The sequence below is a fragment of the Phyllostomus discolor genome, chromosome 3, assembly GCF_004126475.2.
Source record: "Phyllostomus discolor isolate MPI-MPIP mPhyDis1 chromosome 3, mPhyDis1.pri.v3, whole genome shotgun sequence".
NCBI classification, from domain to species: domain Eukaryota; kingdom Metazoa; phylum Chordata; class Mammalia; order Chiroptera; family Phyllostomidae; genus Phyllostomus; species Phyllostomus discolor.
The window spans coordinates 161,309,586-161,327,169 of NC_040905.2; the positions used below are offsets into that span (position 1 = coordinate 161,309,586).

At 38.2% G+C, this 17,584-nt stretch overlaps 1 protein-coding gene across 2 annotated transcripts in view; it reads right to left on the reverse strand.

The window, feature by feature from the left end:
* Positions 1 to 15,203, reverse strand: part of RIC1 (RIC1 homolog, RAB6A GEF complex partner 1) — a 127,978-nt gene extending 112,775 nt beyond the window's left edge. For both annotated transcript variants that reach the window (XM_036021660.1, XM_028529249.2), the window contains exon 1: positions 14,814 to 15,203. In XM_036021660.1, coding sequence (XP_035877553.1) covers positions 14,814 to 14,957 — 144 coding nt within the window. In that variant the 5' untranslated portion in view covers positions 14,958 to 15,203. The remainder of the gene's footprint in view (positions 1 to 14,813) is intronic.
* Positions 15,204 to 17,584: the final 2,381 nt, after the last annotated feature.

Below are 17,584 nucleotides of genomic sequence, written 5' to 3' on the forward strand. Positions count from 1 at the left end.
CAACAAAGGAAAAAATAGTTAAGCGGAACTTCCTTAAAATTAAAAACTTTGGGGTATCAGAGGATACTTCAACAGAATGAAAAGGTAATCCACATAATGAGAAAATATTTGCAAATCATATATATTCAGAAAACAGAACTACAACTCAATAACAAAAAGACATACAACGTAATTTAAAAATGGGCAAGGAAACTGAAGATATACAAATGGCCAATAAGCACATTAAGAGGTTACTCAGTATCACTTCTCATTACGGAAATGCAAATCAAAACCACAATGAGGTAACGCTTTGCACCTACCCATCAGGATGGCTATCATAAAAAGGAAAAAAATTTTTTTTAAGATTTATTTATTTATTTATTTTTAGAGAGGGAAGGGAGGGAGATAGAGAGAGAGAGAGAGAAACATCAATGTGTGGTTGCTGGGGGTTATGGCCTGCAACCCAGGAATGTACCCTGGCTGGGAATCAAACCTGGGACACTTTGGTTCCCAGCCTGTGCTCCATCCACTGAGCTACTCCAGCCAGGGGAGGAAAATTTTTAAAAGCAAAGAATAGGTAGGTGTTGGCAAGAATGTGGAGAAGTTGGAACCCTTGAGTATTGCTGGTGGGAATGTAAAAATGGTACAACCACTGTCAAAAAGGATATTATGATTTCTAAAAAAAATAGCAACTTCTCAAAAAATTAAACACAGAATTACCATATGATCCAGCAATTCCACTGTGGGGGACACACACAAAGGCATCAAAAGCAGGGACTCAGCCCTGGCCAGGTGGCTCAGTTGGTTGAAGTGCAGCCCCAAACACTGAAAGGTTCCCAATCGACCTAGGTTGCGGGTTTGATCTGCCAGTCAGCGAGCTCAAGGGCAGCAACAGATCAATGTTTCTTTCTCTTTCCAGTGGTAATAGTTGCACAATAATGTGCCATAGAACTGCACGTGTAAAAATTAGTAAAAAGTTAAATCTTATATATATTTTACCACATTGAAAACATCAAAGTAAAAAGAAGGGGGCTGAAAAAATTGCTGTTTTACTAGAATGAAGTCAGTTTCAACCTGAAGTGTACTATAATGAAATCCGTATTATAACTGCTAGAGCAACTCTTAGTAAAGTACCATATTTGGGGGGCTATAAGACACACCTCAGTTTTAGAGGAGGAAAACAGGAAAAAAACTTTGAAGCAAAAAACGTGGTAAATATTTCATAACATAGATAACATAATATTTCATTAATATAAATGTAAACAGAACTCAACAGCACCATTAGCAAGCATTATTCCTCAGTGGGGGGATGCATCTTATAGTCCAAAAAATACAGGTAACTCTGAAAATACAATTAAGCAACCAAATTAATTAAAGAAATAACAGATAAACAACATAAAAGAAACAGAAAGCAAATAGCAAAACAGCTAATGTAAAACCAACCACATCAATAATCACATTGCATGTGTGTGGACTAAACACTCCAATCAAACAGGGATTACCAGACTAGATATTTAAAAACAGTAACAACAAAAAACAAGATCTAAATATAAGCTGTCTATGTAAGACACACTTCAGATTCAAAGATGTAAGTAGTGTGAAAGTAAAAGGATGAAAAAAAGGTACGTCGCACAAGTGATAACCGTAAGAGAACTATACTGGTAATAACATAAAGAACATACTTTAAGAAAAAAAATGAGAAACAGAAACATTTCATATTAATTAATGTATCAATACAAAAGAAACATGTAACCATTACAAATATATACAAACCCAACAATGTAGTCCCAAAATACATAAAGCAAAAACTGACAAAACTGAAACAGGAAACGGACAATTCACCAACAGAGCTCACAATTTCAATCTCCATGCCCGATAACTAACTGCTAAAACTAGACTGCACATTAGCAAGGATATAGAAGAGTTGGTCAGGTCAACCAGTTTAACCTAACATTTAGAGAACACTGCAAATAGCAGAATGCATATTCTTTACAACACAGGTGGCAAACACAAAGTCCACGGCCGAATCCGGCCCTCCATCCGGCCCTCAGTTTTATCGGGCCTGGTACCTTGTTTCTACCCCGCAGCAGCACCAAGCTCTCACTTAACTGTTCAGGATTAGTTACATTTATACAGTCCTAAAATTACATTTGGCCCTTTGAAGGCAACCACGGGGCTGATGTGGCCCACAGTAAAAATGAGTTTGACACCCCTGCTTTACAAGTACCCATAAAAATTTTCTAACACAAATGACACACTAACCCATAAAACAGATGTTTAAAATCTCAAAGAAAATATTTTAAAATACAGGGTCCAACACAAATAACATCCCTTATTTATTACAAAATCTTTTATTACAAAATCATAAGTACATAATTCTATAACATAATAATATACTCAAGCACACCATATGACATTTTAGGTGAATGTTTAAATTAAAACTATAAATTATTACACCCATATTATTACCCTACCAACCATACTCAAGCAGACATTACTTCTGCCAGCCCTGTATATTCCCCAGCTACATGGAATGAAGTTAAAAATCAGTAACAAAGATTTGGGGATATTCTCAAATATTTGGAAATTAAACCACACATTTCTAAATAAATCATGATTCAAAGAAATGGTTTTTTTTAAGTTTAAAAACTGAGCCAAAACCAAAATTCAAATATATCAAAAGTTATGGAATGGGAGGAGATGAACAGTAAGGTAACGGAGAATTTTTAGGGCAAAAAAAGTATTCTGTATATTACAATGATGAATATATGTCATTAACATTTCCCAGTTACTTCAATATCCCAAAGCCACTGAACATACAACACCAAGAGTAAACTCAGGTAAACTACGAACTCTGGGTGGGTGGGGAAGGTCATTAGGAAGACATAACTACCTTTTTGATCTGAGAGCTGGACCCCCATAATTGGAGGCACCCCCATCCCCTGCCCTATGATTTGGAATATGCATTCCATTTGCATTCCCTGCTCCCAGAACTTGTTCAGAGGGTACAATTTGGTCCGAGGTTGTGACCCAATGGGGTGATTACAATGTGTCAATGCAAGTTGTCCTTGGTAAGAAAAAAAAAAAAAAATATATATATATATATACCATTCTGATTAGTGATCTTGCTGATGGGGGGAAGCTATGCATGTGTAGGGAAATCCATATACCTTTCTCACTTTTATTGTAACCTAAAACTGCTCAAAAAAACAAAGTTATGGGATACAGCTAGCAGTGTTTAGAAAAAACCTTAGAGTTCAATGTGCCTTTATTTAAAATATTAAATTAAATTAATAATCTAAGCTTCCAACCTAGTGAATATAAAGCAAATTGAACACAAAGTACAAGAAAATAATAATTTAGTAAAAATTCAATAAAATAAGTCAGTCAAGATGGCAGATAGATTAACACAGCTTACCTCCTCACACAACCACATCAAAATTACAACTAAACTATAGAACAACCTACACTCAGAATCACTGAATGGAGGTCTGACAACTACAGAATTAAAGAAACCACATCCATCCAGACCATTAGCAGGGATGGAGATGCAGAGTCAGTTGGTCCTACATCCATGTGTGGTGGATAAAAATTTGGAAGGAATATCTCAGGAGCAAGAAGCCCCAGCCCCAAACACACCCCCCCAGTCCAGCGTTCCAGTGCCTCCAGAAAGACAAGTTCCCATAACTTCTGGCTGCAAAAACCAGCTGGGATTGAGTTGGAAGAAACTGCTGCAGTCCCAAGCAGTTTCTCTTAAAGGACCCACACTCAGACTTACTCAGATTCACTCCTGAGCTCCAGCACCAGGGTGGCAGCTTGAATGGCACAAGCAGCATACAGGGAGGAACTGAAGTGTCTGGTGTCAAGGTGAGATCTGGGAGACACCTACCTAATATAGTAGGTGTCCTACTATATTAAGGAGACAGCTTTCTCCCAGACAGAAAGGCCAGCAGAGGCCAATGTCCCTTTTCTGAACTCTCCCCACACAGAGTCACGGAGCCAGCAGGTGGGTACCGTAACTGAAACTCCATCAACCTGGCTAACACTGCCTGTCCCACCCAGGAGATCCCCTGAGATTCCGTCCCACCCAATTTACAGCCCACTCAAGCTATTAACAGTAACTTTTCCATATGAACAGCTGACCTAAGCTCATGCTTCACAATTTCCTAGGTCCTCTCAAACAAGCAACAGCTGGGCCACAGTGAGCCCCTAGCCCCCATGCCTCTTGCTATGTGGCCCCAGGACTGCCACTAGCAACAACCAACCTAGATTCACAGCTTGTCTTTGTCTGGGAACCTCCAAGCCCAGCACAAGTAGCAGCCACCTCATATTGCTTTATAACTCAGGCAGGGTGGCACCAGGCAAAACACAGGTGGGGGCTGACCTTGGCCTCTACCACCTGGGAAACCCCAGAGCCTGCACACCCAGTGGACAGCTACAGACCATGTTGAGCACTGCCACCCTGCCCCTGCACAACTGATCCTCCACGGAGGGTGGAGATTGGTGGTCAGGGGACACAGCCAGTCCTTGCAGCTGACCAGCCTGGGTTAATCCCTCCAACTGACCTGCCAAACAGTAATCAATGCTCAACTACAAGTAGAGGGTATACTCAACCCACACAAAGGGCACACTTTAAGTATCCAGCTTGGGTGACAGAGGAGGCTGTGCTACTGTACTCTACAGGACACCTACTATATTAGGTAACACTATCAAGATAGGGAGTCATAGCAGCTCTAATACACAGGTGGCAAACACAAGGCCCATAGGCCAAATCTGGCCCTCCACCTTGTTTTATCAGGCCCAGCACCTTGTTTCTACCTGGCAGCAGCACCAAGCTCCTTGCCCCTAGTTAAGGAGTAGTGACATTTATACAGTCCTAAAATTACATTAAGCTTTGAAGGCAACCGAGAGGCTGATGTGGCCCCCAGTGAAAATGAGTTTGACACCCCCGATCTAATACATAGAAAAAAACACAGGGAGGCTGCCAAAAGGAGGAGACAAAGAAATACAGCCCAAATGAAAGAACAGATCAACACTCCAGAAAAAGAACTAAAAAAAAATGGAAATAAATAATCTACCAAATACAGAGTTCAAAACACTGGTTATAAGGATGCTCAAAGAACTTAGTGAGAACTTCAACAGCATAATAATCCAGTCAGGAATGGAGGATACACTAATTGAAATAAAGAACAATTTACAAGGAAACAACAGCAGAGTGAATGAAGCTGAGAATCAAATCAATGATTTGGAATAAAGGAACCAAAAAACAACCAACAGAATAAGAAAAAAGAATCCAAAAATATGAGAATAGTGTAAGCAGCCTCTGGTACAACTCTAGCATTCTAACATTTGCAACAGACATGCCTGAAGGAGAAGAGAAAGAGCAAGAAATAGGAACTCTATTTGAAAAAAGAATGAAAGAAAACTTCCCTAATTTTAAAGGAAATAGACATGCAAGTCCAGGAAGCAGAGTCCCAAACAAGATGGATGCAAAGAGGCCCACTCCAAGACACATCATAATTAAAATGCCAAAGGTTAAAGATAAAGAGAAAATCTTAAAAGGAGTAAGAGAAGTTAGTTACTTACAAGGGAGTTCCCATAAGACCATCAGCTGATTTTTCAAAAGTAACTTTGCAGGCTAATAGGGATTGGAAAGAAATATTCAAAGTCATGAAAGCAGGGACCTACAGCCAAGACTGCTCTACCCAGCAAAGCTATCATTTAGAATCAAACGGCAGATAAAGAGCTTCCAAGACAAGAAAAAGCTAAAGAAGTTCATCATCACCAAGCCATTATTACATGAATGGTAAAAGTACCTATTGAAGAAAAAGATCAAAATTATGAACAATAAAATAGCAAAAATACAAATCTATCAACAACTGAATCTAAAGAAGAAACTAAGCAAACAAGAACAGAGACAGAATCATAGATACACAAAGCATTTTGATGGCTGCCAGATGGGAGATGGTTGTGAGGGACATGTAGGGGAATGGGTGAAGAAGTGAGTGGATTAAGAAGTACAAATAGGTAGTTTCAGAATAGCCATGGGAATGTAAAGTACAGTATAGGAAATAGAGAAGCCAAAGAACTTACATGCATGAACATGGACATGAATGATGGTGTGGGATTGCCTGACCAATTGGGGGTGCTGGGTGAAGGAGGGGCAAAGGGGAAAATTGGGACAACTGTAATAGCATAATCAATGAAATATAATTAAGAAAAATAAAAATGAACAAAATACAACACAAAGAATAGGCTAAGGTCAATAAAGCCAAAAGCTGGTTGACTGAAAAGATCCATAAAATTGGTAAAATTTTTAGTTTACTGAGGGCAATTCCTTGAGATAACCTATTAATTTTAGGATGGGTTTTTATATTTCCGCAATAAAACACTGTTGGAATTGCACTGAATCTGTAGATTGCTTTGTGTAGTATTGTCATTTTAACAGTATTAAGTCCTCAATCAATGAACACACATGTGAATGTTTTCCATTTATTTGACTCTCCTTGAATATCTTCTTCCATCAATGTTTTGTAGTTTTGAACATACAAGTCTTTCACCTCCTTAGTTAAATTCAATCCTAAAAACTTTGTTCTTTTTGATGCTCTTATAAAGGGAATTGTTTTCTTAATTTCTTTTTTGGATGTTTATTGTTACTATATATAAATGCAACTTATTTTGTTACCTACAATTTTGCTAAATTTATTAGTTCTAACCAGAAAAAACTACTAGAACAAACAAGTTCTGACAATATTGCAAGACAGCAATATACAAGAATTTTATATCTATACTCTATGCCAGTAACAATCTGAAAATGAAATTAACAAATATATTCAAACAGCATCATAAAGGATAACTAAAACACTTATGAATATATTTAACATAATGTTTGAAAGACCTGTACACTGGAAACTGCAAAATACTGCTAAGAGAAATTTTTTACAACCTAAATGGAGAGACACTGCATAATCATTGGCTGGAAGATTCCATACTAAAATGTCAATTCTCTGTATTGATACACAAATTTAGTGCAATCCCCTGAAAACTCCAGTAAGTTCTTTTTGTATAGAAATTGACACGATGATTCTAAAATCTATATGGAAATATCTAGAATAAGCAAAATAATTTTTAGAACAAAAACAAAATAGGACTTTCGCCACCCAATTTCTGAACTTGCTATAAAGCTAGTGTGATGCATTCATGATGATAGACCATTTGATCAATGGAACTAAACAGATAATACAGAAATAATCCCTTGTATTTATGGTCAATTGGTTTTTGAGAAAGGTACCACTGCAATTCAATAGTGAAGAGAGTCTTTCCAAGAAACAGTCCTAAAACAACTGGATCTGTATGTTAAAAGAAAAAAAAAAAACTAAACTTAGATCTTTGCCTCACACCATATATTAAATCAATTCAAAATGGATGATGGACTTATGTACAAGAACTTAAGCTATAAAACTTCTAAAGAAAACACAGAAAATGCTTGTGACCTTAGATTGGCCAAAAGTGTCTTAGATGAGACACAAAAAACATGATTCGGCCCTGGCTGGCGTAGCTCAGTGGATTGAGCGCGGGCTGGGAACCAAAGTGTCCCAGGTTCGACTCCCAGCCATGGTACATTCCTGGGTTGCAGGCCAAAACCCCCTGCAACCGCACATTGAAAATCAATCAATCAATCTCTCTCTCTCTCTCTCTTTCTCTCTCTCTCTCTCTCTCCCCCCTCCCTCCCTTCCCTCTCTAAAAATAAATAAATAAAATCTTAAAAAAAAACATGATTCATAAAAGAAAAAGTTAGACTTAATCAAAATTAAACTTTTGCTCTCCAAACCAGTAAGAAACCGGAAAGACAAATCACAGAATGTGATAAAATATATGCAAATCATATATCTGATAAAGAACTCTTATAATTCAGTAAGAGAAACGCTCCAATTTAAAACAGGGGTTGGGGTAGATTTGAATAGGCATTTTACCAAATAAGGTATACAAATGGCTAATGAGCACACTGATTAAGATGCTAAACATTACCAGTCATTAAGGTCAGAATGACATACCTTAATAAGCTGTAATGGCTATAAATAAAAACTAAAATGGCTGTAATAAAAGGATGTAGAGAGAAAGAAACCTTCACACGTTGCTGATAGGAATATAAAATAAAATATTACAGCTACTTTGGAACAGTTTTGCAATTTCCTAAAAAGCTAAACATATATTCAGCCATGTGACCTAGCATTTCCATTTGTAGGTATCTCCCCACAAGAAATAGTAATATATATCCACACAAAGACATGTAAACAAATGTTTATATAGCAACATCAACTGGTGAATGGATTTAAAAACTGTGGTATATTCATACAATGGAATAATATTCAGAAATAAAACAAAGTACCACAAAAACATTATACTAAATAAAAGCCAGGCACAAAAGACCACATATTATATGATTACACTTAACATGAAATTTCCAGAAAAGCAAATCCAAAGGGATAAAAAGCAAACTAACAGGTTTCTGGGGTTAGAGTGGAGAGGTTGAACGCAAATGCGATAATTAATACCTTATGGATTGCTATAAATGTTCTCAAACTAGATTGTGATGATGGTGCAACAGCTCTAGGTTTACTAAAAATTACTGTTCACTTCAATATATATTTATAAACCTCAATATAACTTTTAGAAAATTAAACCATAGCTAATTCTACAGTAAACCAACAATATCCAAAGTTTCACATGTAAGTTTATATATAATTTATGATTGAAAAAGCCATATCACTTGGGGAGATGGATAGGCTTGTGGTGGCTACCCAAAGTAACGCAATTATAATGAACTTAAAAGGTAAAAATACCTTGACTCCAACCAATTGATGCTTACTGGTTCATAAAAATATTTTAAGTAACTGTCTCACTTTGTAGCAAATCTGAATTCTAGAATATTTAGAAACATTTTTAAATTGTAAATTTATTTTTTTCTAATTTCATGAATTACCTAATACATAAATGCTTTATATAGCAGTAAGTGAAATACTTAATACAATACTTTCTACACCACCATTTTAGGTAACATTTACAAACACTGTATTAAATATTTAATCAGACAATGAGAAAATTTTTTCAATTCTTCTTTAACTCTTTTGATCTAGATAAGGAGGAAATCTTTATGAGGTGCTAGTTTACTCGTAAACCTCTCTCCTGTACTTGCCAACTGATGTTTTTAAGAAAAGGACAAGAGCCTTTAACAGGAAGCGATTTCATGACACTGTTTTTATTGTATTCCCTCACACACTAATCCTCTATCAGTATAAGTGGTGCTAGGTTTCCATGTGTAAGAAAGATACAAATTAATCTATTTTGAAAAATAATCTCAAGTTGGGTCAGCTTTGTACTATGAGAACAGTGTGAAAGTTATGAATGAGGCATGTGAAGGACCTAAATTCAGGAAAATTTGCTTCCCATGATGTAAACCACCCAGGACAGAGTAAACTCACAATGAATGTTTACTTCTAACATGGATAATGTCAATGATTCAGAAGCACCTAAAGATGAGTGAAATACCTTTATTTGTTTATACTGCTTCTTTTGTGTGTGTCTTTCTTTTTGGACAGATTATATCAATACAAACACATGCTGGGAACCAACAGTTCCCACTAATTACACTACTGCACAACAGTTTAAGTTTTGGTAAAGTGTAGATTATCTAATAATTAAAGTAGGACCCTTTATCAAGTACCACTTTTATTTCTAGCTTTATTGATATAATTGGCATACAGTACTGTATAAGTTTAAAATGCACATGTTGGTTTGAAACACTTGAACCTTACAAAATGATCATAGTGTTAGCTAACACCTGAATCAGGTCACATAATTACCATAAATTACCATAATTACCATTTCTCTGCCCTAAGCAATTTTCAAGTACTTAGCAACTCTCAAGTAATACAGTATTATTAACTATAATCACAATGCTGTACATTAGATCCCCAGAACTTACCCATCTTAGAGCTGGAAGTTTGTTCTCTTTGATCAACATCTCCCCAACTCCCCAACCCCCACAGTCCCTTGTAACCACCATTCTAACCTCTGTTTCAATGACTTTGGCTTTTTTAACTTCCACATAAAGTGATACCACACAGTGTTTGTCTTTATCTGACTCATTCAACTTCGCATAATGCCCTCAAGGTCCATCCAAGCTGTTACAAATGGCAAGAGGTCCTTCTTTTTCGTGGCTGAATAATATTCCATTATATATACATATTTTTATCCATTCATCCACTGACATCGATATTTAGGTTGTTTCCATACATTGGCTATTTATTATGAATAATGTGAACTGCTTTTCTACTATGTATTTCAAAAAAGTAATTAATTCACTTTCACATATACAAACCTCTTTAAAGTTTCGCTGAACTTAAACTGGAATTTATCATTCCATATTTTAAAAATTTCATGGCAACACTTTAAAAATCTTCCAATTATTAAACCTTTAAAAAAATTCTGTGCTATACACATAGGACATATATCCCAAATTCATTAATTTATTTTAAAAATAATTATTAAGCATAGTTTTGTTCAAGGCATTATAAATAATACAAAATATGATTATTTCTGAACTCTAGTCAGTTATAATCTAGTTGGAGAAATAAAGCATGTGGCAAACCAACAATACAAAGAGACTTCATCAAAAAATGTGTATTTCTGGTTATGGTAAATAATGAGAATAACATATAGAAATCAGAATTTCAATAGACGCTAAAGGATAATATTCTTATAGGTAGAGATGGGGCAAAACAGCACTCCAAGAGGGGAGTGTCTATGATATCAAAGTAAGGAATTTGAACTTCATTCTGTAACCAGCACTGAACCCTAAAAGACTTCTAAGCAGTAGTTTATAAGGAAGGCTCTCTGAAGGCAGTAATAGAATAGATTTGAAAGTGTGAGTTGGGCAAATATAGGTACAAATTAAATGCCCTTCCTGAGGTTATACAGTTAACCAGACACCCAATCCTACAACTTGCTTCACTGAACACGTATCTCACTGTTTTCTATTATTAGCATATACCAATAAGAGTTATGCAAAGACACATAATTTGTAAGTTTTTATTAGCAACTTTCACAGTGATAACTCACAAAATTTTCATTTATCATGCTAACACACTAATGTCTTTGGGTAAAATGTTTTGTTATGATACATACAGTATGCCCCTTCATCCCTTTCATATAGTGCCCATTTATGCTATCTTTCACAGGAGGTGTTCAAAAATACTGGAGAAGCTAATTTATATATTTGAAATAATCAATGATCTGGAAATTGAGATAACACTAATGTAGAATTACAGCATTCTAAGGTATCATTTTGTGATTCACATTCACATACGTAGACTTTCATATCAACAGTTAAATAGTATATTATAAGAATAATTCTAGCCTCTTTGGTATAGGACAAAACACAATTCATTTCATGAAACACCCATGTCAATGATAAATCATAATGTGCTTTAAATATTAAATAGCAGCTTCATTCTTGAAGCTGAAACTAGCCCTTTTACAATGCCCTTGACAGAAAGATGTCAATTGTTCAATAAATAAAGTCACACGTCTACCACCCCAACTTGACATGCACATACCAAATCTTTTTTAAGCACACTTTTTTGGGTTCCAAAATATCTAAATGATCCCTGTTGTAAACTCTTGAGTAGTTTTCAGAATTTCTAAGTAGAATCACAAAATAGAGAAATCAAGTGACACTCAGAACTGGTTATATCCTCAAACTAAAAATGAAATAAAAAACCAAAGTATCTACAAAAACTCTTTTGTTCATAAACACATCTAAACAGCACTGTATTCTTCAAATTTGGAATCTGGGAAGAATTTTCAAGAGATATGACTCTATAACTGGGATTCCATTAGATACTTATGCTATATAACAGTAGCTATAAGGAGTACATGAAAGTTCACTAAAAGAACCATGAAATGTAAGTTATTTTTAGAGATTTCACTCTAATGTTTCCACAGTTTAATGACTAATCAACATTTAACATATAGCAATTCTCTTGGACATCAAAAAATCCAATTTAGACTAATAAATGCATGTTCCTTCCACAAGGTTAAGTTTCTTTATTAAAACAATACATCCCTCTTAAGTGAATTTAACTTACTAAGAGAGACCCAACAAAATTTGAGGCAAAGCGTGTAATGTTTTCATCTCTTTGATTTCTCTCCGTCTCCAAAAGCCCTCAATTGGCTTTTAAGGCTTCAACTACTCCGTAAAACCCTTCTTTAGATCCTCAAAATTCACTTTATTCTACAAAGTGTATATACTTGCATATACAACCTCTCCAATATCAAAGCTTTCATGTTCTCATGCAAACATTTTAGCCCAATTCAGTATAAATTATGTGGGATAAATGACAGCTCAATTTAGCTAGAGGTGTTTTCACATTTGGAGGAAATATGTTAACCTAAATTTATTTTAACTTATATAGTTTCAGTTAAGTGCAGAAAATAAAAAATCAAAATAAAAAATTTCAGGTTCAGCAAAAAAAAAAAAAAGGCATAATTCAAGAATAGGAGACTGAAAGCTGAAGTCTGACACCTGTTCCCCATTCGCCCAGTTCTATAATCAAAGAGCTTAAAATCAACTGATCCAATACTTCATTTTTAAAGTGATGAAGCTGATGCCAAAGGTCAAGATTGACCACTCATAAGCCTACAGCACTTTGCAGCCTTCCCCAAGATACCATTTCATTTCATTTCACCTCATATCCCTGGACCCAAAGATTTCCTATAACCTAACTTTCTGTACATTGGACCTTAATGGTAGTGGCCCCAGGACTTCTGTAAAAGGTAGCTCTCTGTGTGTAGGGTAGCAGTTTAAATGAAAAGAGTATGAGTAGTTCTAAATTCCAGGACTGCCTTCGATTTACACAGCATTTTTTATACAATAACTCTAAAAGTAAAAAAAACAAACAAACCAAAAACAGATATTCTCAATATTCATAAAACTGGAGTGTATTTTTGTTTCTTTTACAGAAGATTAAAGTAACTTACAGGCTTCTGGTCTATTCATCCCTCATAGTAAGTTGAATTCTGCCTAAAAATAAGTTAGGTCCACCTTTTTAGAAATAAGGAAAGTTAAAATTTTAGTCTTTACAATTTTTTACATTGCAGTGAAATCACTCACTAAACTCAGAAGACAATTTAAAATTCAAGCTATAATTATTTTTTCAGCATGTGCTTTATATAGGTATATGCACCCAAGTATAAAAAAGTATTCAATTGGCAGACACAATGTAAATGAATTAGTATTTTATTTAAGAACTAAATGATACACCGTATTTTTCTTTTCAAAAAATGCAATGGGGGGGGTGGGCTGGGATGGGAGTAAAAGACAGAAAACTGTACTTGAACAACAATTAAAATTTTAAAAAATTCTAATAACTATATGGTATCAGATGGGTACTAGACTTATTGAGGTGATTACCTTGTAAGGTATATAAATGTCTAATCACTATGTTGTACCCCTGAAACTAGTATAATATTGTGTCAAGTGTAACTAAAAAATTAAATTATTTCAAAAAATGCAATCAACCGCCAGACAAAAGTCACAATGTCGGCTTTATAACAGCCTACCTTGTTTTAATATATATTTAAAAATTAAATCAACCGAAACTTAAAGGTAAAAGTCTGATTTACAACATATGATAGTCACATAAAGGAAAAACCAGAAATGTCTCAATCGCATCACCACATTTACCAGGGATGTGAGGATAGCAAAGGGTGTTCAGGTGGTTAAACAGAGAGCTGAGGGTTTTAACTAATTTAACTAACGTCAGTATTTCACACAGATTTAATAAAGCCAAGGTCAAAACCTATTCCCACATGGTCAAGTTACCTCTGGAAAGATAAAAACTTCACTCTGACATCGATTAGTGCCGCCTTCTTTTAAGAAAAAGAACAAGAACACTTTTATACCCTGTTTTGTAGCCTTTATAGACAGTTCGCGAAGAATATAGTGTATCTCATCCACTATTTACTTTTTAAGCCTTTTTTCTTATCTACTCGGCAATTAGATACAAGAAAGAAGAAAACAGGATTCACAGCAAGCAAGAAACTGTTTCGTGCTCTCCCCAAATCTTATTTCCAGCTGTTAGTATCTCTGATGTAGTGCGAACAGATTTGAGTTCTATTTCAGCCCTACTAACTCTCCCCCCGCCCCCAACAAGCACAATTCTCTACTTAAGAGTCCAAGAGCAGCAGAAAAAAAGGACCAGCTTGCAAATGGAGAGATGCTCGGGGAAGGCAAGAAATTAACCAGACCTTTAGAGAAGAAATAAAGAACTCTAGCTGTAGTTGCCAGAAATAAGTTATGAGAGGCCTATAAAGTCTGGCACTGGATAAGAAGTCTAACACGCTGACCCTAACTCCACATCAACGGCCTTTAAAGCAAAGAAGGGCTGGGAACACAACAGCCGCTAGCTTTCTAATTGTGGAAAGTTTAAACAAATTTGTTCAGGGGAAACCGGGGAAGGGAGGGGAGGGTAAGTCCGGGCTCAGCCGAGAGAGGCGCGGGGTCTGCCCTGTGCACGGCGGTCGGTCCAACGCAGTAAGGCACAGGATTTTTGGCAGCAGCAGCAACTGTATCCGCCCCGGAGCCCCAGCCGGAGGACGGGCCCGGACCCCGGATCCCGGGTCAGAGTAGGTGGAACAAGGAGGTGGACGGCCGTGATGAAAGGGTCTGCGTGAAGGGGAAAGGGCCTGGGACTCTGGGTGGAAGTTGAGGGCGGGGTGGTGCCGGGACGCCGGGGAGGGAGCGCAGAGAGGCTACGGGCAGCTCTACTTACTCGGCAGTACCAGATGCTGAGGCGGGCCGAGGCCAGCACTGCGAAGAAAGTCCTCTGGGGATCGGACTGGACGTGGAAAGGCGTCTCGGCCGTGCTCCCCAGAGGGCAGAGCAGCCTCTTGGGCCAGCCGCTCAGGAAATACATGGTCCGCGCGGAGCCGCAGAAGCCGCGGCGCCCGGCGGCCCCCGGCCCCGTCCGTCACACTCAGTGGCCCGGGGCCGGACGCCTGCCTCCTACACCGCCACCGACGGAGTCGGCGGCGACGGCGGCTGCAGCAGCTTGGGGCATCTGCCCGCTGGCCTGGCCTGGCCGATGCGTTGCTAAACTACGAAGGCACCTCTGGAGCTGACGGGGTACGGGGTACGGGAAGGAGGGAGGAGGGAAAAGGTTGGACTAAGAGGGGGCGGGCAGAGAGCGGAGACCCGCCCCAGCCCCGCCCCATTCTCGGGCCGCGCGGGCGTCACCACTGCGCGCCGCGTGGGAAGGTTAGCGCGCGCGCGCGCACTGGAGACTTCTCCCTTCTTTTCCCCCCCTCCCCCCCTCTGAAGCCCCGCCCCAATCTTCTCCAGCGGCCTCCGCGCAGAGTCTTTACGTAAGAGGTATTGCCCCTCTCTGGCTTCTCTGCGCCTCCCACTCGCAATCTAGAGTTGCACTCCTGGCCAGGAGGGTGGGGTGATCGCTGGAGACTGGGAGGCCGAGAGGCAGAGCCAGGCGTGACGATGCTGCGATGCTTCTTTTTTTTGCGCTACACGCCTCTCCCCTGGCCCAGCCAAATATGACTTCTCTTGTGGATTGGTAAGGCCTTTAGTGAGAGCTGCCCGGCGTTCCTCGGCCTGGGCGGAAGGGACTGGGGCGAGAAGAGAGAGGATGGGGGGGGGGGGGGGGGGGGGCAGCGCGGGGAGCGAGGGATACGGGATACGTGACCCCGGCTGCTAGAGCTCCCACCCAGGGCTCCTGGCCGCGACTTCAGTGCTCTGCAGTTGGGTCTCTGGACCAGTAATCTCACTGTGTGCTGTGAAAGCTGGTGGTGAAGTTCCCGCCCTCGTGGAGTGCACATCTGGAAGGGGCCTTTAATTCAATCCGTAAATAAACAACCAACGACGAAAGAGCCTGAGTCCTGTCCTTTGTCCTTTAGGAGTTTAAATCTAGTATATATTTTTGAATTCAGTTTGCATTCATCTGTCCTTTTGCCAGTTGTACATTTTGGACAAGGTGAGGTTTGTCTGTCTCTTGTACCCTCCGTAGGGTATGTGCCAGGAAAGACTTGGACCTCATTTCAGAGCTGGAAGGGACTTTAGACGTTATGTAGTTCAGTGTTTAACTTTTGGACCACAGGGATCACTTTAACAACTGTTTGTTTTATTGACCCAGTGATTACCTGTGAATAAGAGGACAGCATGAACGGGGATTGAGTGGAGTGAGAGTGGCGTGGGGGTCTGGGAAGAAAAACTTGCTTCTGATTGTTTATCTTTTTTGTACAGTTTGAATTTTTCTATATGTTTATGTTACTTTTTCAATTAATTTGTGTTAGCCCAGGTTAAAAACAAAACAAAAACTTAACTCACATTTTAAAAAGTAGCAACGTAGACAGCAAAAAAAAAAAAAAAAAGTAAATCCATATCATATGGAGCATTGTAGCTGGTAGTCACAACAAAATATGTAACTTTACAAAATTTTTCTGAACATTCACTGCATTCCACAGAAGGTAAATCAAATAACCCAGATTCCTCAAATCAAAGTTGAAACTGCCTCACCACTTGCCAGCCACTTGTGGTCAGACTGTGTCTCCTTCATGGTGTTCCGCCCCCTACATGCAACACAGCAGCCTGGAATATAATAAAAATAGTAAACTAAAAATATTTGTCAAATGAAATACTGGATAAAACCCTGATCCAGCTGAACTACACCATTAGACAAAATAGAGACCCAGAGAGGTTTCTTGACTTGCCAATATAAAATTGTAGAAGAATAACAATTGCATCATACTTTTTTCTAACTTAGATTCATTTATGCAATTAGCAGAAAAAGAGAGGGAATGAAAATAAAATGCAGCAATTCTACTGGCAATTTTACTGAGAGTACATTTGCCTCAGCTGTGGTCAGAGGGTCTTTGTTCTCAAACTCTTAAATGTAAGCATCTTTCTGCACTCGTGTTCAGTTTAAGGAACTTCTGAATAACTTGTTGCACTCAGTTTTTACTTTACTTGGCTGGCTTTAGAATTTAATTCCCCTGCCACAGTCCCTTGTAACAGTTAAGATTTACAAAATATTTTCAAATGTATGACTTGATTTATTCCACAGTAAATCTTCAAGGTAGGTGTGATGTTATTCTCATTTTCTTAATAAGGAAACAGGATCCAAAGTGGTAGAAGATCCTGAAGCCACAGGGCTTGAAAAGAACTTATCTTCCTTCTACAGACCCAGTGATTTTTAGACTGGATTGAAGTGATTGTAGTTGCTTCCTCCAGTGAGAGGGAGAGGAGGAGATCCTCTGGGCCTTTCTCCCTGTGGGAGAAAAAGTATAATAATCTGACTCTTCACAGCCCCCTGCTTAAGAGTTCCTGCATTGTGATAGAAATTTTTGGACTTAATTTTTCAACTTTCAAGTATCACACTCCAATTTTATTTTGTAAAATCTATTAGCAATTCCTATGCCCTGTATCTTGCTTCTCCCCCTTTCCCTACCCCATCACCAGCACTGTAGTCAAACTTACTGAACTCTGTTCTGAGCCAAGACTAAACTGATATGAGAAAGTTAATAGGTACATGTT